This window comes from Sinohyriopsis cumingii, chromosome 9, assembly GCF_028554795.1.
Source record: "Sinohyriopsis cumingii isolate HCF-2022 chromosome 9, ASM2855479v2, whole genome shotgun sequence".
Classification (NCBI taxonomy): Eukaryota; Metazoa; Mollusca; class Bivalvia; order Unionida; family Unionidae; genus Sinohyriopsis; species Sinohyriopsis cumingii.
In genome coordinates this window covers 105629597-105651668 of record NC_142969.1, presented here as the reverse complement: position 1 = coordinate 105651668, position 22072 = coordinate 105629597, and the positions used below count along the sequence as shown (strand labels likewise).

The following is a 22072-nucleotide window of genomic DNA, read 5'->3' as shown; positions in this document are numbered from 1 at the left end:
ACTGCAAGTGAAACATTGCCTTTTACAGTTCTTATTGTTGTTGAGACCTGTATTAAGCTTCTGTTTTGTCAGTCCTGCTTTAAAGATAAACTATTACTGGGTTTTAGTTTAAATACATATGTATAGCAGTCAGGGTGAAATTAGAAAAGTCTTTCCACAACTTTATTTAATCCTGATTTGACTTTGTTTAATACTATTTCTGCAGTCAAAACATTATAATATACAGTTTAAGGTGTCCACCATTATTTGTTTTTAAAAAAATGTTTCATAATTTCTAATCTATAATATCTTTAAGCAGTTTAAATCTATGACATATTGTATGGTATATTTGGGTTTTGAATGAATCATTTATCTCTCTTTGCCTTATCATTTGTATTAATTTGTTTAAAATACCCAATCATGTCAGCTCTGGAATTCCAAGTTCCAATAGACAGTCTGGATAACCTTTATGTCTCATTAACTTGACTGCTGTTGTAGCTTCTTACATACATTTTATTGTTTGATAGTTTTTCTCATGTAAAACTATGTACAGAGGAACATTGCTGATCTGAATTTTGTTCATATGCAAGATGCATATTCAAGAAGAGATCTTTATTGGAACTGTATTTCAAACAAAACATTGTATCATTTTTTTGGAACTCTATTACAAGTAAGACATTGTAACAATTTACCTTATTGCAGGCATTATTGGCCCTTTATTGCAAGCAAGATATTGTATAATTTTATTTATACATTATTACATGCAAAACATTGTATAACTTTATTAACATGTTATTACCTGCAAGACAATGTATCACTTTATTAGCATGTTATTCCATGCAAGATACTGTATCACTGTCTTAACATGTTATTCCATGCTAGACATTGTATCACTTTATTAACAAGTTAATCCATGCAAGACATCATATCACTTTATTTACACATTATTCCATGCAAGACATTGTATCACTTTATTAACAGGTTATTACATGCAAGACATCATATCTCTTAATTTACACATTATTCCATGCAAGACATTGTATCACTTTATTAACATGTTAATACATGCAAGACATCATATCACCTTATTAACATGTTACTACATGCAAGACATTGTATCACTTTACTAACATGTTATTACATGCAAAACATTGTATCACTTTATTTACACTTATTGCAAGCAAGTTCTATCACATGATTGGCATTTTATTGTACACGAACATTTTTATCACTTTTCTGACACTTCATTGCAAGCAAAGCATTCTATCATTATCACATTATTTACAATATATTTTAATGTTGACACTATATTCCATTTTTGGCACTTTATTGCATGTAAGACATTGTATCATTTGTTTACACTTTATTGCATCTATGACATTCTATAACTTTGTTGGTTCTTTATTGAAATTGAGGCATTGTGTGGTATCACTTTTTTGGCATCATTGTCATGCCAACTACCTAGTATGACATAGAACAAGCATTGCTGTTGATAAAATACTTAGTTTGTAAAGTGTTACTGAACAGTGAACATAGTCTGATGATGAGTTGGGTTTTCAACTGTACACAAAATTTGTGTGTTTAGTTCCGAGTTAACGAAAAGAATAATTTTTATATGATACAAGAATATGGCAATGTGGTCAGGCAGAGACATTCATATACGTCAAATAAGTTCTTTCCTCTATCTCAGCACAGAAGTACAAATGTAGCTGTACTTATCATAGCATATGGAATTGTCTGTTGTCCATCATCCATCTCTTGATTAGTAAAAGTCTGTTTTAGCCAGTTTTTCTAACCAAATGCAGGATTGTCATAAAATTGTATCCACTCGTTTATCCAAATGTCTTGTTAATCCTGCATGAAAGTGATGCTGCTCAGATTTCTGGTATGACCACAACAGGGTTGTGGAGTTGACTTTATGATCACTTTGTGGAAGGTTAGACATGTAGACTAGCTAAAATGTGTGCTGTATACATTTTTAATTTTTCACTATGTTTTGTTTGTGAATTCTGGTACTAATCCACATGAATTTTGCCTATTTGTGACATGAACTTGAACCAGCTGCAGATCCTAGTTAGGGGGGCCCTGAGTGGCTGAGTGGTCTAAAGTGCTCTCAGTTATGAATCACTGCCACCTCTGTCTGCGTGGATTTGAGTCTTGGATTCGGCCAATGTGGGTATGTGAGAAAGCTTGCCAGTAGCTTCTCAAGGGTCAGTGGTTCTTTCTGGGGATTTCCCGGGTTCTTCCTCCACCATTAATACTGGCCGCCATGTATAGCCTATTGTGTGCTGAAAAATGGCATTAAACCCAACAACAACAACAACAAGATCCTAGTTAGGAGCAGAAATAATTGTACATTTTTCCTATAGTAAATTATTACAATTATGCATGTAATGCATAGAGTACACGTCTGATGCCCAGATTACACTTTTAAGATGCTCACACTATGCTTATACCTCTCTAGGGGTTGGCAGGTATGCAAAAAGGATCTCATGGATGTATAGTTTGTACTTGAAAGAAATGGTGCCAATCTGACATCTAAAAACTTGTTATTGCTGCTTATTCCAAACAGAAAGTCATACCAACACAGGATTTTCACAAGAAGAACTCTTCTTATTATATCTAGCTGGTCTTAAATTAAAATAATGCCAATCTGACATCCAGAATGGCCACCGTGGCAGCCAGTTTGAAAATCTTGTTATTTTTACTTCTCAATGGATAGTCACAATGACATGGGGTTTTCACAAAAGACTTCTGACGATGTCCAGTTGGTCCTACTTGAAGTTGATGCCAACCTTACATCCAGTATGGCCGCCATGGTAGCCATCTGAAAAATCTTGTTACAGCTGCTGAATGTCAGTCTTATCTGGAAATACATTATTGCCCTTTGAAGGACTCTTGTCATTTATAAAATACTACTCTCTTTTACTTTTCATAAATCAATTTTAGCTATATAGTATTTAAATGGGTCCCAGAATGAATGGGAATTTATGAAAGTTCAATCCAATGCATTTAAGAAAGCTCTGAGTAAAGATGCCAACAGGTACACAGGTTCTCGGGTATCCGCCTGTAAATAATAACCCAGGCAATAAAATGGACAACCAGGAACCCCTTTAAAAAACAAAAAAACCCAACAAGTTTACAGGTTCTGATTGAGACACAGAATAACGATTACAGTTCAAGGCATATGTCATGTACACATTTATTCATCATTATAGGGGTTTGTATCATTGCTTATATTGATAATTTACTTGTCATATATGTGCTATATAATAATACAAGGAAGGTCACTTTTTTCCTTTCTCGCAAGACCTATTTAAAAATCCGCACTGATATTTCAAGCTAGATCTCATGTAGCTTAATAAATTTAGTACTGATGCTTAGCTCAGGCATTCGGCTTTGTATGCCTACACAAAGTTTGGCTTACTATCATACCTGTAAGGAATGTGAGACCATTTTCCAATGCTACGTTGCCATGATCGTGCCTGCTTAATATGGAAGTGTAGCTTTGTGAATGGAATACTGCCCTCTCATTGGCCAAAGGAAAATTATGTATTAAACTTTATTTTTTGATTATTATATAGTACATATATAACTGTTTGTTATATTGGAAACAATGATACGAGCCCCTGTGACCTGTGTTCATCATTAGACCTACATCTTCTTGTTGATTACATTGTGACTGATTCAGATAGATTGCATATTTCAATACTCACTTCCTTGATCTAAAACGTATGCCGGTGCTTTGAAAGTTTAACTTTTAAACATTAGGTCAAGCCATCACACAAAACTGCAACTGTAAAATGTCATAAGAAATACAACAATACCACTACAAAGGTTTATGACAGTGTTTCTAATGAAAACCACCATGGTGTAATGGATCTCAGCATAACTTAATGAATATGGAGAAGTAAAGGACAGTAGCATCTGACATTTCTTTTTTCTATTTCCCAGAAAAATCTGAGCTCATGGAGCAAGATATACACTAATAAAAATTGGCAATCAAACTTAGCAAAATTGTTTGAAGCCCATCAATTTTCCTTGCCATAAAATTAATTTATGTCCATTGAGATCTCTGGGATAGATTTAATATAATAATAATTTAATTGCAGTTCACTTTTCTGACATTAATTTTTTAGAACTGCATGACTCTACACATTAATGAAACCAGAAGACATCAAAATGACTACAGTATTCTCACACCATCCTGTTTGTTTGTACTCTACTACCATATTTATTACCATATTTATAAACAGAAGGCATCAATCAATTATAAAATGCAAAAAACTGAGTGATTTCGTTCATTGATTTATAAGTTCTACCCTGATTGTTGCCAGGGGGTACCAAACACTGTCAACCAACAATAAAAAAAGGTTTCATTAGCAACGTGGTCACAATATTTGCAAGGGCCAGTCTTAATATTTTCAAGCAATAGATGTAATGTCGTATGTACGCGTAGTTGCTGTCACCATCTCTGATAATCTCAATTGTTTTTGTAAATTTTGCTATAAATCATCATCCATTGTCTCACCAATTGTACGCTGATGACATCCAAATATACATGTACTAATATGTGCAGTAGATAGCCCTTTAAAAGGTGTTTTTGTCCTACCAATATTAGAATCACATGTATGGATATATTACAAGTTTCAGTAATGTTTACATCTCATTTATGAGAGTTTCTTTTATTAAAAATAAAATGAAATATATGTCAGACTTGCATTTTTGAGTGCCTATTACATTTTAAGTGTACTTTATCTATTATGCTTTTCTAAATCATTTCAGGGGAAAATTAATGAATGTAACTTTCCAGAATACTCCATCAGACAATTTCTTCATTGCTATTGATACAGATGGAAGACTGGCAGAAGTTGGGTGGTTCCTGTATCCCACAATGCATTTCCTTGTATGGCAGGCTCAATGGTGAGTTATCTTGCTAATATATGTACAGTTGAACCCGGTTATGTCGCCTGCCTAGGGGTTTGCCAACCGATGATTGAGATAAACGAAAACCAATATGGCGGCAATATATTAACATGTGCTTGAAATTTCTTTATGTACATGATGTGCGTTAATAAATGAGAATGTACATGCACGTGTTTTTGGAGTCTTTTTTACACAACAGCGTTGCCGCGATTTGTTTGATGAAGCGATCGGCTTGCTATAAAAATGTACATACATGTTTGCTAACAACAAAAGCATATGTGCACCAACTAACAACAGAGATTTACCAGTATACAATACAAACCACCGTCGATTCTCGATACAAACCTTTATTATATTCTCCAACATTGCAAACACAAAGATCGCTCACAAAGTCACAAAAAACGTGCGGGGTGTAGTTCGTTTTTACAAAAAGCTAATCAGTGTCAAAATTAAATTCACGAGTCATTTCACTCTGACACAGCTCTGAAAAGTATCGTACACGCGGTTACTATGGTTTCTTTACAAATTCTAAAATGTTTTGTTGCATTTTGCCTTTAACAGTCTGCTTGAAAACAAATGCTTCAGTATTATTTATGCTGTCTAAAACAGTTTCATCTCCTACAAAAGAACCATACCGTCGAATTTTCTGTAGCATTTCTACCATCTCACCAGCTGAGGGAATTGGTTCCAAATCTTTGTCCGCATCTTCTTCATCTTCTTTGTCTTTGCCGCATGCAGATGTGCTTGCCTGTACTGACTGCACACTTGATACAATGTCTTCATCGGTGATCACGCCATCAGTAACGACATCTTTGTCGATTTCAATGCATTGCTTAGTCAAGTTTGTGGCTTCCTTTCGTTCTCCCTTTTAATTTATCCAGTCCAAATCCATGATTGTTTGTACAAATTAAATAACCAAAAAGTCTGTCGCCAAAAAAATCACCAGATGGGACATTTTTGTCGCCAATAAGGGAAAAAAAAATCGCAATTTGCGACATTGGCGAAGCCCAGGACGATCCCAGGCCCTGCATTGGATTGGTACATGTGGTAATTACTGAACACTTACCCAATTGTTTTTACAACTAGGAATGAAAATCGTGAAATGTGAATATCGACCGCAATAATCGTCCTTCAATATCACACACTGTACCGTTCGTTCGTGTTAAAAAATACTTAGATAAGACGCCCACTAATATAAGACGCACCCTGGGTGAGGGGTACGTAAAACTTTGTATAAGACACGTCTTATATACGCAAAAATACGGTAGTGAGATGGTGAAGTGGCATCGATAACTAACAGTTTCAAAAGCCGGCGATTGGTCATGGGGATCGAGATAACCGACGTTAAGTGGCAAATTTGGCCCTCTTTTGTGCTCGAGATATTAGGGTTCGGCGACATAAAAGAATCGACATAACCGATGAGAAAATGCTAAGACAAAGCGAGAATTTGGCGGTTCCACTTCAAAAACGTCGACTTAATAGGGTTGGCGAGTTAACCGAGGTCAAGACAAGTGGGTTCGACTGTACTTCAAAACATTCTTAATTTGAGTTTGATATTCAGGGTTATTTTGTTCACAAGATGAAATATGTCTCACTGATAATGCCTTCAGAAAGAAACCCTGTATATGCAAGATACAAATTTTCTTCTCTGTTTAGGTTACTGCATTTGTTATATTTTATGAAGCCAGTCTTTATTGTCATCAGTCTTACTGAATTCAGTGGTCATCATCATTATTGCCATCATGGTTTTAGTGATTTTGTTTTCATCATCATCTAAAATTTCTTTTGTTTTGATGCCCTTGATGGAGAAATTAAAAGTTTGATTTTGAAAATAGAGACATCCAATCATCAGCCCACAACTGTTCCCAGCACATTAATTAAATAATCATGGTTATGATTGAGAAGAACTTATAAGTTGTAAAACTTTTTTCCAGTTATTTTGCCTTGTATTCATATTTGTGATCTTCTTGGCAATAAAGTATGTTTAAACTAATTAGCATCAAAGTAAGTATGGGAAACAGGTATTTCACATCTCAGTAAATTACCAGTGATATTGGTGATGCAGGCTATTTGTGTCAGAATTCCATTGCTTTTTAGCGAAGCAAGAAATAAAAAAAACATTTTGCTCCTGTATTTGATGGAAAAGAGTGTTTTGGTTTCAGTCAGTAAGTCTTTATCAGACTTTGACACATAAAGCAAATAAATTAAAATTAAAATGCAAGATGGAATTAGACTTAAGAGCTTGAACTTCAAAAAGAAGGAAAATAAATGCAGTTGCAATTGGAGAAAGAGGAGAGAGACAAACAGATACAAATGCAGTTACAGAAAGAACAAATGCAGTTACAGAAAGAGGGACAACAAATGCAAATGTAGTTAGATAAGGAAGAAAGAGACAGAGAAATACAGTTACAGAAAGAACAAATGTGGTTACATAAAGAGGAGAAACAGGTGCGAATGTAGTTACAGTTGAATAAATAGGAGAGATAGACAAATGCAAATGCAAAGAGAGAAGGAAGAGAGGGAATATCAATTTAGAATAAAATAAATAGAACTGGCAGGTGAAAAGCACATTCCCACTTCACATACAAATTCAAGTTTTGATGTTACTAAGAGTAATAGGTTAGTACCCCCTTTTAGAGAAAAAGTAGACAAATATTTTCCTCATTTTGAAAAAAATTGCTGAAAATTTGAAATTGCCAAGGGAGCATTGGAATCTGTTATTACAATGTGTACTTACTGGTAAAGCTAGTAATATTTACCATTCACTGTCAGTACAGCAACGTGCTGACTATGATCTGGTTGAGGAATGCATCTTAAAGGGTTACGAGATAGTCCCAGAGGCTTATCATCTAAAATTCAGGAACTATAACAAAGGAACTGGACAAATTCATTTTAAATTTGCAAGAGAAAATGAGCAGTTATTTGATAGATGGTGTTTAGCCAAGAAAGTTTATCAAGATTATAAAAGTCTTAGGCAACTTGTATTATTTGCAGAGTTCAAGAACTATGTCCATCGTGACATTAAGACTTGTCTTGATGAGCATAAGATCAGAACCTTGGAAAATGCTGCTTGTGCCACTGACGAGTATTCCTTAGCTCATAAAGTTCCTTTTGTAGGCAAGTCTTCCACTCAGTAGTCTTCTGGTTAAAGGGTATTTCACCCAAATATGAGCCCTTCTAAATCTCAATCTGGCACTTAAATCAAGCTTCTGATAAGCTTGATCGAAAATCCTTGTCTCTTCCTACGTGTACCTATTGCAAGAAGAAAGGACACTATATTTCTGATTGCTACAAATTGAAAAATAAGCATCAGACTCTAGACAGACCTATTCCATATGCTCTTATTTCTAAGAGGTCAAGGCCATGGTCATGTATTGAAAGCAATACATTTATTGTGTCTAACAAACCCGTCTTTTTTTATTATGGAGAATTATGAACCATTCATTTCGAAGGGTTCTATATCACTCTTAGGTGATTCGGCTAATCCCATCCCTATTAAAATTTTAAGGGACACAGGAGCTTCTCGGAGTCTTTTATTACTATTTTGCCTTTTTCTGAGAATTCTTCTTCTAATGAGAGTGTTCTTACTCAGGGTTTAGAGTGCGGCTTTGTTGATGTTCCTCTCCAATGTGTAAATTTGTCATCAGATGTAGTCTCTGGTTCCATGGCAGTTGGAATTGTGTATTCTTTACCCATTAATGGCATTCATTTATTACTAGGCAACAACCCAACTGGAGATAAGGTTGTGGTTGATCCACTTGTTACTGACAAGCCTTGTTTGGATTAGATAGTCGATCCTATTGAAAAAAGAATTCCCTGATTTATACCCAGCTTGTACAGTTACTAGAGCTATGGCAAAGAAAGCTCTTGAGAATGATGTTGATCAAGAAAGTATTCCTTTAACTGACATATGTATTGGTCAGGCTTTTGGAGTTCACTATGTATACTTGTTCCGAAACTAGATAAAACTTTCCGTATGTGCAGTGATTATAGAAAGGTGAATGGTGTGACTAAAACAGATTCATTTCAATTACCAAGAATTGATGACTACATTTATAAAATCAGAAATGCCAAGTATGTGACCAAATTTGACCATCAGAAAGGATATTGGCAAATTCCACCGACAGAAAGAGCAAAGGAAATTTCGGTATTCATGACTCCAGATGAGCTTTATCAATATAAAGTGATGCTATTTTGGATGAAGGGTAAGCCAAGTACTTTTCAACATGTCATGAATATGATTACCTCTGGTCTAGATAATTCTGATACTTTGATGATATCATCATCTACAACGACACCTGGAAAGAACATTTAGCAACGATTCAGAAATTCTTTGACAGACTCACTGATGCAAATTTAACAATTAATTTATCAAAAAGTGAGTTCTGCCGTGCTAGTGTAACATTTCTAGGACATATCGTGGGACATGGACAAGTTAAACCGTCTTATAGATGCTAAGGGCAAGGCTATCTCTGAATTCCCTGTGCCTGTCAGTAAAATGCAACTGATGCAATTTTTAGGTAAGGCTGGATACTATCAGAAATTTTGTTCCAATTTTTCCTTAATTGCTGAACCCTTGACAAATGTATTGAGCAAAGAAAACAAGTTTCTTTGGACTGAAAAATGTCAGGAGGCTTTTGACAAGTTAAAGGCCATACTTAAGAGTGCACCAGTTCTTACAGCTCCAAATTTCAGTCAATTGTTCGAACTGTCTTTTGATGCAAGTGATGTTGGGTTTGGAGCAGTATTGATTCAAGAAGATAAAACTGGTGTTGATCATCCAGTGTGCTATTTTTCTAAGAAATTAAGTAAGCACTAAAGAAATTATTCAACAGTCGAGAAGGAATGTTTGGCATTACAACATATTGAAGTTTTACATTAGTTCACCTCCTTCTCTGATTATTGTGTTTATTGACCACAACTACCTTACTTTCATCGACAAGATGAAAAACAAAAATCAGAGATTATTAAGTTTGTTGTTACAGGAATATAATATTGGCATCAGACACATAAAGGGAAAAGACAATTTAATAGTGGACTATACGCTTTCTTGTGTATAGAAATATTATTTCATGTACAATTTGTGTAATTTATAAGAGTTCTTCTGATGTTATTTTTTTAAACCTCATATAATTAAATAAATTCTTTCTTTTTCTTTTATGGGGGGAAGTGTTATATATATTTGATTTAATTGTTTGTTTGTTAGTTTAAACAAAAAATGTAATTCTTTTACATGCTATTGTAATGTAACTTTGTTTACTGGATTTGATAGTGTCTAGAATAGAGTTCAGTTCCGACTGATTTGTTAAATATTTTTGACATAAAAAGACTTTATAGAGACATTGTATCTAATGCTGACCTAGTTCCTGACCTTGATTCAGAAACAGTGGCAGTTCTGGTAAACAGCCCTTTTTTGTTTCCTTTCCCAGAATAGGAACCATTGATTTCAGTTATGGCCATACTGGGAGTATGTAAAATGCTTCTATTTTGTTCTAGGACTTTTTAAAAAAAAGGACATCTATTTTTTAATTCTTGGATTAATTTTGGATTTGATTCGTAAAACTGTAAGTTCTTTTTCTCATTTTTACCTTTTTTTTCTAGGGAAATAAATTATTTGTTAAATTTTACAAAGCTTGTTGTCTTCACTCTCTTCTGTTTTGTAAGAGCCTAGATGAAGGATTGTAACAGATAAAGGATTAAGTACTTATTCGGCATATATTCTATGGATAAATGGTCATGGGCCACTGTTTCCTAAATGTTTTTATGTAATGACCTATACATGTGGATAGATATTTAACTAAGTTTAGCTCTATAAAATGAACCATAACCTTTAAACTCTTTGTGCTTTTGAACTGCTAGGACCCCTAGCCATGTAAAATATCCATTTTTTAAAAAGTTCAATATTCCGACAATTTACAGGCAAACATCCATAGTTGCAGTATGTATTTTTTTTACTCAAGTTCAACAGATATCTTACAGTGAAGAGTGTAGTCCCAGAAATGTTGTTGCATAGTGTTCTGGTAAATCAGGGTCTTTACTGTTTTTTACACTCACATTTTAGGCATAGACTCTGATCCACCAGCAGTAAGCCAGATCATCTTTCCCACTTCAAAGTGAAATGAAAATGAGGCATTCTGAATTTTGAGTCACTAGATGACCCTGTTAGCAAATTCAGTTCACTATGAAAATAAGGCATGCCAAATCACACTTTTCAGTTGGGATGAATGTCATAATCTTAATGGATTTCTATACTTGCTCAAGGGAGGTTATCAAGATGTATCTGTTTGAGGTATATCATTTGCAAGGGGGTTTAGTTTTACAGTATCTTCGTTAGACTGGTACCTGCAAAGTCTTGATATAGGTACAGACTGCAGGTTAATACTGCACCAGTTACCATATCTACCTGCATAAAAGTCAAGTCCAACTGCAAACAACATAGATCCTAATCCGCTTTTGTACTGATTACTTCTGACAAACTGCATAATCCCATAATAACTACCAGTGCATTATGTGATGGCAGATATTGCTCTGTGCAAGTTACAGTTGGACTTGACTTATAGGTGTGTATATATGGGGTATGACTGCAGATCTGGGTCTGTGATGCTTGCAGTTCATTGGTGAGTATAAATGGGTATATATGATAATTGGTCTCTTTCCTATAAATGTTTGCCCATGTAAGACAGTCATGTGGAAGTTGCTTATCCTACATGAGAGTTGTTACATAGAATTTGGGGGCTCATTAGGGATTTTAATCTGGGACCTCTTGCACCCCATGCGAGAATCATACCCCTAGACAACTATGAATGATGTGGTTATGTTTATGACCTCATCAACATTTGCAGTGCTTCTAGAACCATTTATGTGGGAAAGAAAATTTTGACAGTTTATGGAAAGAGCAATCCTTGCTTAAATCTTTATTATTGTTAACCAGATATTTTACACTCAATTCAAAGATCTATAAACTTTTTTAATAATATTCTGAATATTGCTGTAACTAGGTCCATATTAATAATCTTTTGTGCACCACTCTTTTTCAGTTAGAAATGAGATTAAAAATTGTTTATCATATGCATTGGCGTATATTGCAAAATTCCATTTGATAGTTCAAAATCATTGCAATAAATTGTTTCCTGCCTTAAAATTCTAATCTTCAAGCATGATTTTATCTATCCCACATCAGTGCATATGATGGATTTTGTTATTCTCCTTTTCCTATAAATACCAAAAATAATCAGTCTCTTAATATGACATTTGTTTTACAGGTTTGAGTATATGCAAAATCTGGAGCTGCAGCTGAACAATAAAAACAGAAAAGGTGATGCAGCATCAAGGGACATCCTGATCTTTAGTCAGCAAGTAATGCAGGGAGATAAGGGAGTAGTGGCCAATGTTAGTCTACCAACTATGAAAGGTCAGCATTACTCCTATTCTTGGAAGGGATATCAATCATACTTAAATGTTAGAATTAGGAATCTCTACCCTTTCATATTCATGCACATCTGCCCTGTCTGACTCTCACTTAATGACATGGTCATTTGAAAATCTTAATGAAGTTTTTAGCTACAGTTATTTTTTTTTCCTTTTCTTTTGTGACAAGATGAGTCCCAAACATTGGACTGGGTATAAATCATGCATTGACTGTAGAATTGAGTAGCTTTGCCCTTTAATGTTCATAAACCCCACCCCAACTCTCCTTGTGAAAGTTTCTTTTGTGTATGGTCATTTGTCCCAAGCCCTCTAAGGGATACCATGTGTTATATTCTTATAAGTCGAGTCCAACTGCAAGAAACGTAGACAATGATCTGCCAGCAGATCAGTGTCTGTATTGTTTCTTGTGCATACTACTCCAACAAACTGCATAGACCAGATCTGCTGCACATAATGCAATGGCAGATCTGGATCTGTGCAGTTGGACTCGACTTGTAAGCAAATATATACAGGAGATAGTGTACTTGTCCAGCAGAATCTCGAAGCTCTACTCTTATATAACCTTTCACCCCTGCCCTACTTCTGATTGACAGGTCAAGGTCAGTTGAAATGTAAACATATGATGCAGAGGAGCAGGCAAACTAGATCATTTCTGTGTGATTGGTCATGTTTAGATAAATAAGGGAGAATACTCCTAACAGTTCTCTCAAATTTTGTTGAATCTGAGTTTACCTCTCATGCCATCGCACTGTGAAAAAATTATTCTTATAGACTCTCTTGATATGTTTCTACATTTGCTGGGGTAGGGAGCAGTTGGTTGAAAAAAGCCATTGAGAGGATATCTCTTATTAGTAAGATTTAACATTGTTGGCTTTCAGAATAAATACTGTAGCCTGATAAATCATCCACCAAACCTGTATTAACCCTTTACCTAATAGAGCATAGTTACAAAGTTGTTACAAAGTGCAGCACGCTATAAATAGAACACCTGTTACGTATTCGACTCCATATGCATTGGCCTGCCTGTTAACTGTTAAGCGATGTAGTGTATGTTACGTCTAACAACAATTTTACCCATTTTATGTTTTTGGTTCACATCTATTATGTGTGGAAAAATTTAAGAGTAAAGTCCAATTGTTATAACTGTGTAATTATTTTTCACTGAAGAATTTTTTATGTGCTTTAAAATCTTGAGAGAACTCGTTCACCGTCAAGTCAGTGAGACCATGTGACCAACTGTAGCTGCCATTTCTCATACTCGAAATTTACAAGTTTTTTTGTCTGCGTCTACATTATTAAGTCATAATTGCTGCCTACATCAATATCAGAGCCTTTACCTAAGTTATTGAAGCTTTCATAGTTGTGATTCTAATTTTGAAAACTTCGTAAGTACTGAATGAAATCCGCAACCTCCATTTTAGAGAGTGTAGATTATGAACCAGTTAGTTTAAATAGCAGATATCGACCAGAGCATAAACAGTGACCATGTGATCTGATGTAATTGTCGTTTGCAGAAATGAATGTAGTATTTAATAGGGGGTTTTCCCCGAAGGTGGCACTACGGAAACCAGCTTAAAATGGCTGATGTTTACAGTAGACGTCAAAAGGTGCTTCTGTGGGAATAGAGTAGAGGCGTCAAAAGGCGCTTCCATGTGAATGGAGTAAAAGTATCCAAAGGCGCTTGCATGAGGTAAAGGGTTAATGCTGATGGACAGTGCAAGGTCTGATCTGACCGCGTCATAAAATCGTGTAATTGATGCAGACAGATGTTCACAACATCAGCATACAGCTTAGACATTCACCAACATAAATTGCAGATCTGGAGTTTCAGTTGGTTGGAGGGGTCTTTTGGCAATATCTGCAGCGTATTTCCAGAGCAAATCCTGTCTTTGGCAGTTTGTGAATTCATGTGGAATAGCATAGCTATACCTCCTGTCACCTTTACAGATTTTGTGGCTACATCTGGCTGTTCCATCAGAATCGGTGACCAGTCAGATGTACCTTTTGCTCATTCACTCGTTTGAAAGTTTTATTTGCTTTGGTCATGTGACTCAACATGTATTAACCTCCATTGTTTTTACTTTTTATCTAATAACATATCAAATGATCTGAATTAGAATCCACCGTGATTAGTAATTTGTAATATTCTTACCTGTTGTTTATAGATGCTTGCTTCCCATGTGCATATGACAGTCACATGACAAATACAGTGTTGATTTCAGTCAGAATACATGACTAAAGCATGGTAAGTGTCTAAAATGGTCATAGTTGTGCTGCAGACAGATTTGTCTGTGTCAGTTGCTTGATCTTATGAAGAGGTGAGATCAGATCTAAAACTGGCTATTAGTATTAGTGCAGGTTTGGGGGATGATTTATTTGATTAAATTGCTGTTGAAGTTACCATTATTGTTAACTACTTAGATACAGCAATAGGTATTATATGAGGGTAGTAGCACAGCACTTTCTCATTATAATTTTTGCCATGGAGTATACCACATCATAGTGAGACTGCCTTTTAATCAAATTTATTGTATATTGTACTCCCTCACTATAAGGTCTTTAATTATTACACAGCTCAGCTATTAGGTCATCATATTCATGACTGCCATTTCATTAAGGGGTAGTAAAGTTTGTCATGCATTTCCTTTAAAGACAGTCTCACTATAAAGTTGTATACTCTATAGATGCCATGTGCAATGTTGTAATGAGGGAGTACTGTATAAGTATTATGTACCTCATTGTGAGGCAGAAAACTATGGCTCCCATGGACACTGTTATAATGAGGGATTGCTGTATCATGTACTTCATTATAATGTGTTCTTACTATAAGACAGTATAGTACTCTTTGACTCCCATGGACACTGTTTGGTATTACTGCATCATCTACTTCATTATAAAGTCCATTTCACTATAAAGTGGTATACTCAATGGCTGCCATGGACAGTCTTATAATGAGGCAGTGATGTACTTAATTTTACAATTGCTAAATAAAATTGATTTCATGAACATACCCACCTCATAACAGATGAAGATGATGGCCCTATATTGAGGGTATGCTGTTTACAAATAAATTAAAAAGTATAAAAATCTGTTGCATGATAATTATTGGTTATTAGTAACAGAGGTGTTATAGTCTCACTCTACATCCCCATTTGTTTATACCCCCTACTGTTTTCAATAATGAAAACATTCAGTGTGATAAAAAGTGCACAGAACTAAGTCAATTGAATCATTGCTTTATAATTTCTAACCTGAATGTGACCAGAATGGCACTAATACTAGCATCACCTGCACCTTTCATGCTTAGTGGACTTTCCATACTAACACGGCACCATATTGCGTACACCATGGGCTAGTTTATTTCCATCAGACAACATAATGACATGGTTTATCCTATTCGGTAACTGCCAGATAATTCTGTAAATTACCATTACATTGAGAGTTTGGAATTATATCCCTTTGCACACATGAACATAAAAATTAAACTGCTTGTTAAATCCATGTGAAAGGCAAATTTGTTTTTGTCGTTCTTTTCCTTTGCTTGGTTTGACATTGTCCTTATCAGAAGCAGACGACATATGTATGTACATCTGTAATCATGCACACACCCCTTTGCTGGAAATTGACTTGTCCAGGAACTGGAAATGGATCTCGAGCATGTCCATCTATTATATTGAAAACTTCCGTTAAGTGTGAAACACTCAGACGATGACGGTGCTAGGGACACTCTACTCACAGTCAGGTTAGAAATTGTTAATCAATGAATGAATTGACTAAGATCCTTGCACTTTTTATCGCATTAAATGTTTCTATTATTGAAATAGATGGGGGGGGGTACAAACAAATGGGGATGTATAGTCAGACTATAACAACTTCAAATCAGGCCTCTTGTGTGCGCTAAAATCTCTTTGCCCAAAGTACTAAATGCACATAATGAAAATCTTTATAGTCCTTTTCACTAATGTCTGGTTAAATGCCAATATGTATTTGTAGAATAATTTTACAGATTGTTGAAGGAGACATTAAATAAGTCAAAATTTGGCTAAGTATTCTCAGTGAAGTTGGTTAACAAGTAATGTCTACTTGGCCAAATTTAGCTATTTGCTGCAAAGTTGCTCTTCACAAGTGTTGGTTTTACCTCATAGGAGGAAACTAAATTGTTTTAAAATTTATTCTTAGCCATAACTTGGCTTGTGTCTGCAATGCCTTTTAGTGTAACCCTCTTGTATGGCTGTTAGAAATCTGAGCATAATGTACATGTAACTGGGTACCCAACCGTAGTGAAAAACCGGGTCATTTAAAATTAATGACGAGTACCTATTCAGAAAAATAATTTGTCAACAACACTATCAAAATATCATATATGATCAGCAGTACGCTGGTCTGAGTTGCAGCTCCAGTCTATATTTAGGAGTAGGACCATCCATTATGCATCAGTGGCCCACTACTAAATGGCTGCTGCATGCTGGGCTATGTGAACGGCTTCACAGTTCAAAACAATACTAATATGTAGACTACGCATGTTAACTTATCACTTACTCATCAGTCAGCGAACAACCGACAAGCTGTGGCTGATTGCGACTGGGGGGAGGGCAGCAGGGCCAACTAATCTACTACTGCTATATGCACAGCTTATACTAAACGTGCATCGCTGTCACCAGATACAGTAAACAAAATTAAACATTGATCGATCCCATCAATGTCAAGACATGCATATATACATACATACATACACACATACATACATACATGCATACATACATGTGTGTATTTGAGAGGGGGGTAGATTTGAAGATTGAATATTGTAATCTTCCCAAACCTTTGACGGAAATTCTTCAGGTATTAGATGAACTATTACAATTATGGTGCTCTGGTGGCCTAGTGGTTGGAGCGTCCGCCTCAGAAGCTGGAGGTCGTGGGTTTAAACCCTGGCTGAGTCATACCAAAGACTTACAAAAATGGTACTAACAGCTGCCTCGCTAGGCATTCAGCATCAAGAGGTTAGTGTTAGGTATGGTTGGCATGGTGTCAGGATAATGTGACTGGGTGGGACATCATGCTACATGTCTGTGGCATAATGTCTCAGTGATAGACATCACTATAAACTGCCACACTGCAGACATTGTAGCAATATGACTGAAAAATTGTTAAAGCTATATTAAAAATCCTAATCACACACACACACACAATTTTGGTACAAATCTTTATATCATTGGCACGAGCAAGGTATGAAACAGTTTCTCTTCTCTTGCCTTCTTCACTGTCATTGTGATTATTAACGATGATGAATCTATAGTAAACAATATTGTATTCACAAGTTTTTCTTCTTTCTCATCCTCATATGTGATAAATGTAACATTCACTCTAATTTTCTTAATCCTTCACCACCACGTTTCTTACCTCATCATCATCAATGGTGTAACTATCAGATAAAGTATCATTTGTACCTCTCAGTATTACCATGAATGCTAAATATAAGTAATTTTTTTCATTTGTCATCTGCCTTTGCTCTCTCTCATCATCAGTAAATCATACAAGAATCATTTTGTTCTCTCTCACAACATCATTAATTGTAATGCATTGTATTGCTTATTGATTTTATCTGTCACAACTATTTTCTCTCTCTCTCTCTCTCACACACACACATCACCATCATCATCGATGGTTAATCAGTGTTATAAAGTATCAGCTTTTCTCCTTTCCTACTGTCTTTTTCTCTATATCATTTTCATCATCATCATAATAAATAGTAATCTCTCACACAAGTATCAATTTTCTTCTTCACTATCATTTTCTGTTTTCAAAAAACACCAGTACAAACAACAGATGATTTTTTACAAGGTGGCAGCCTCTAGAAAGTTGATCAAAAACATTTTTAAATCCAGCATCCGTCTTTAATATTTGAAGTGTGATGACGTCATCAACCGTTATTTCTACTATCTGAACTTTAACTACATATTTCTGTTCTGGAAATTTATAAAATTATAAAATGATACAATCTGAAATAAAAAGCAAGCTAAACATTTTATCTTGTGAAATTACTTTCATCATGTGATTCATCTGTGACTATAATGGTGAAAATAAAGGTTAATTCGTCGGATTGGATTCATGCGATGGTCGTCCAAGAGTTATGCATTGGTACGCCACTGTCTTTTGAATGTATATGTGTAGTTTTTCAGTCTTCATGCGATTCTGAAGCAATAAAACACGTGCAAGAAAAGTCAAATCCAGCAGAGGGTTGTGGTCATGCTTGCACTTCTTGTGTTCATTTATATTATCGATAAGGTGATTTCATGTTGTCAGCTTTCACCGTACTTTATTGATAAAACTTCAGACTCCTGTGGTATAACCCACAGGTATGACTCTTCAGAACTAAAGTCTGGCTAACGTCCATTTTCATAACATATACGTATGGCTCATTAGCAGTAAAAGTCAATTTTGGCTAAATGTTTGCTTGGCCAAATATTTACATAATTGTTATAAAAATTGAATAAAATGTGGGTAGACTGAATAATCTTTGATGTCTTTTTACAGAGTTAAGCTCTTTCAGGAAGTTTGAGCTAGTTATGTCCCTTTCCTGCCCAGGAGAGCGTGACACAACCTGTGCCCACTGGGATCACACTATTCAGGTGTTTGTTTGTTGCGATCCAGAGTCCCCACTATGTGGAATGGAGCTTGGAAGATGGATCAGTCCATTCAGAAGGTAGATCAGTTTACACGTTTTGGAAACTTTATATACCTGATTAACAATTAAGTTCATAGTGGTGCCTGCCACTGAACTACATTGCAGTACACATGACTCTTACTACATTGTATAATGTGCTATAAATAAAATAGAAACCCACCAGCTGACAGTATCCCAGTAAAACTGGCTTTGGAAAAGTGCACATTGTTATATGAATATTTGAATCTTTCAGACAGTTGTTAGTGCTTGTTGTTTCTCCTTTGAATATGTTCCCCAATTACATTAATGTTTGGAATATAAGCTCTACCACCTCCCAGATCAAGTCCTCTCAAAGATAAAAACTCTTTTTTTCTGTCAATATTTTGCAGACAAAGGGCAATAATCTTGCCCAATTACCTCCCCTTGCCACTGTTAGGCATTGCCAGTTTTAAAACTGGACAAAATACCAATGAGAATGCTTGCATAACAGCATGGTTAGAAGGGTCTTTAAGTTATATAATCAGGTTTGTTCTTGAAGAAACATAATTTGCTGGGAAAATGTGCATTCTTCTTTGAATATTTTTTCCAATCACATTACCATTCAGAGAATAGGTAACAGGAGGAGGGAATGCTGAATATTGTACCTATACATCGGCTACACATCAAGAAAAGAAAGATTTGATTCCCTGTGTGAACATTAATCTGCTGTCCAACTTAAAATAACACAGGCTTATGGTGATGTGAATGCTGTATCTGTTTAAGAAGATGATTACTGAAATCTTCTTTACCGTCAAAATTCACTGGTGAATCAGGTGAAGCTAAGAGTTGTTGTTGTTATGGGGTTTAACGCCATATTTCAGCACACGATAGGCTATGCATGGCGGCCAGTATTAATGGTGGAGGAAGAACCCTGGAAAACCCCGGGAAGAACCACAGACCCATGAGAAAGCTACTGGCGAGCTTTCTCACATACCCACGATACGGTGAAGCTAAGAGACTGTGGTGGTTTAATTGGGTCCAGTAGTTGACTGTGCCACAAGACCCATAAGATATGGTTTTGTCTCTGCAGAGTTAAATCCCTGAAAAAAAACCAGAGATGGTTGACTCTTCATTGAGCTACGTTAAAACCCAGGACAGATTCCATTTTGGAAACAGAGTGAGAGATTTTGGCCTATTCAAATCAAAATTGTCAGGTATGGTGACTGATATTTCTTCTGCATGGTGTCTAAATTTGTCAGATATGGATCAGTAGCCTTTGATAGTAATTGGTCCTAACTTTTTCTCCTTATGGAGGTAGAGATAAAACATGTTGCAGTATTAAGGCACTTAAAGGGATAATGTTATTGACTCAGTCCCTGAAAGCGATCAGAGTGGAGGGTCTTTTTGCTCTCAAGCTTCTCTCCATAACTGATGTCTAAATTCTTGCTCTTGCGGGCTCTCCCAACAAGAGCCAGGCATGAAGGAGAAGAAGGCCCAGGCACACGTGGAACACTTGCAACCTTTTCTGTTTGAGAAGATTCAGTTGGCCATAATCTTCCTATGTAGGTATATCACTAGATCAAGTAGATTGTTGACAAAGGACTTGTCCCATATGAGAGGGGACATCAGAATTATCTTGCATTTCTGACCCCTTATTTTCTGTATTATGTTTGGTACAATACTGTGGAGGGGGTAAGCAAATACCCAACTGATAGCGCATCCACACTCCAAGATTCTTAGACTGAAACCAGTGAGACAAAGATGAGCAACTTATATTTCCACTGTATCACAAAATTTATGATTATCAGACTTGCACAAAGTGCACATGTGCATTGAAAAGGTGATGAATGAAGGGACCTTTCTGTATGAATGACCTGCATTTTTCTAGAGAGAACATCAGCTAGGATATTGATTCATTGGGGAATGTGTCTGATTTTCATGTTGATCTGAAGTTCACAGCACAATGAAAAAACTACAAAACCAGCACACACGTCTTGTGATTTGTTGCCTTCCTGTTTCAGGATGTAAATGACAACTGTAGAGTTGTTTCACATAACCAGGAGGTAGATATGAGGAGGTAGATATGAGGAGGTAGATATGAAAAGGTAAATTACCAGGTTCCCATTGGTCACTTTCTTTATCAAAGTCCAACAACATGTGGACTCCCCAGCCATACTGGCGTCTGTACATATCATTACGTCTGGTTGGAATTTATCCATAGGAATTTTGAAAGTGAGTCAGCTATGGTTTTGCTTCTGACACGAGAAGGATCAAATCTCATTCATGATAGCAACCATTTTGTTGGTTGAGCTGGAAAAGGTGCGTCATTGAACCAGGAAAGTCATTTGTAACAGGCATGTAGCCCGGTGGAATAAAATCCACTACAGCACTGAGTAACATAAGGGTTGCAAGAAATTTCACATTGATATTCATGCCTTGTTTGAAATTGACTCTATGGGTTCAATGATCCACACAACACTGAGATTGATTATAACCTCCATACCCAGAAGGACAAAATACTGGGATGTGAGATGGTCGAGACAGAGTTTTCTTAGTTCACAAGAAAACCAAATGATTCAAAATGGATAGGTGATCATTTCTGCTCTTGAGAAGAATAGAGTTTAAGACATGTTTTTGGAGGAGTTTGTCTAGATATGCTGCCATTGGTTTAGAGAAATTCTACCAAAACATATGTTGATGTAATCCATAGTTTTGGTAAAGACCTAGGGCCTGTCGTTTAAACTGAATGGAAAGACTCAAAATTGGTAAATTTTGTTTGTGGTAAGCAAATCAAAGAACCTTTGCAACACCAGGTAAATAGGGAAATGAAAGGAGTCATCGGAAAGATCAGGAATGATGGCATAATGGAGCCAGAGCATGATGTGGTCACTAGATCTGAAAAATACCCAATGTACACAGACTTACCAGCCCAAATGCCCTGCTAAGACATGTGGTGGGACTTGTTCCCACTAGGCTGCCTAAAAATAGGGAACGGTCTGTCGCTGTATCTGAAAAACCTATGGAAACAAAAGAAAGGAAAAGGAAGAGGAAACATTTAACCTGAATAGAGAAATTTCATGGCCATCTCCTGTATCA

General features: G+C 35.9%; 1 protein-coding gene across 1 annotated transcript in view; it reads left to right on the top strand.

Annotated features, from left to right (window-relative positions):
- The window catches only part of LOC149792417 (uncharacterized), a 40563-nt gene that overhangs the window by 7015 nt on the left and 11476 nt on the right, over positions 1-22072 (top strand). The window contains exons 5-7 of the mRNA XM_089970989.1: positions 4765-4902; positions 12168-12316; positions 18868-19036. Coding sequence (XP_089827115.1) covers positions 4765-4902; positions 12168-12316; positions 18868-19036 — 456 coding nt within the window. The remainder of the gene's footprint in view (positions 1-4764; positions 4903-12167; positions 12317-18867; positions 19037-22072) is intronic.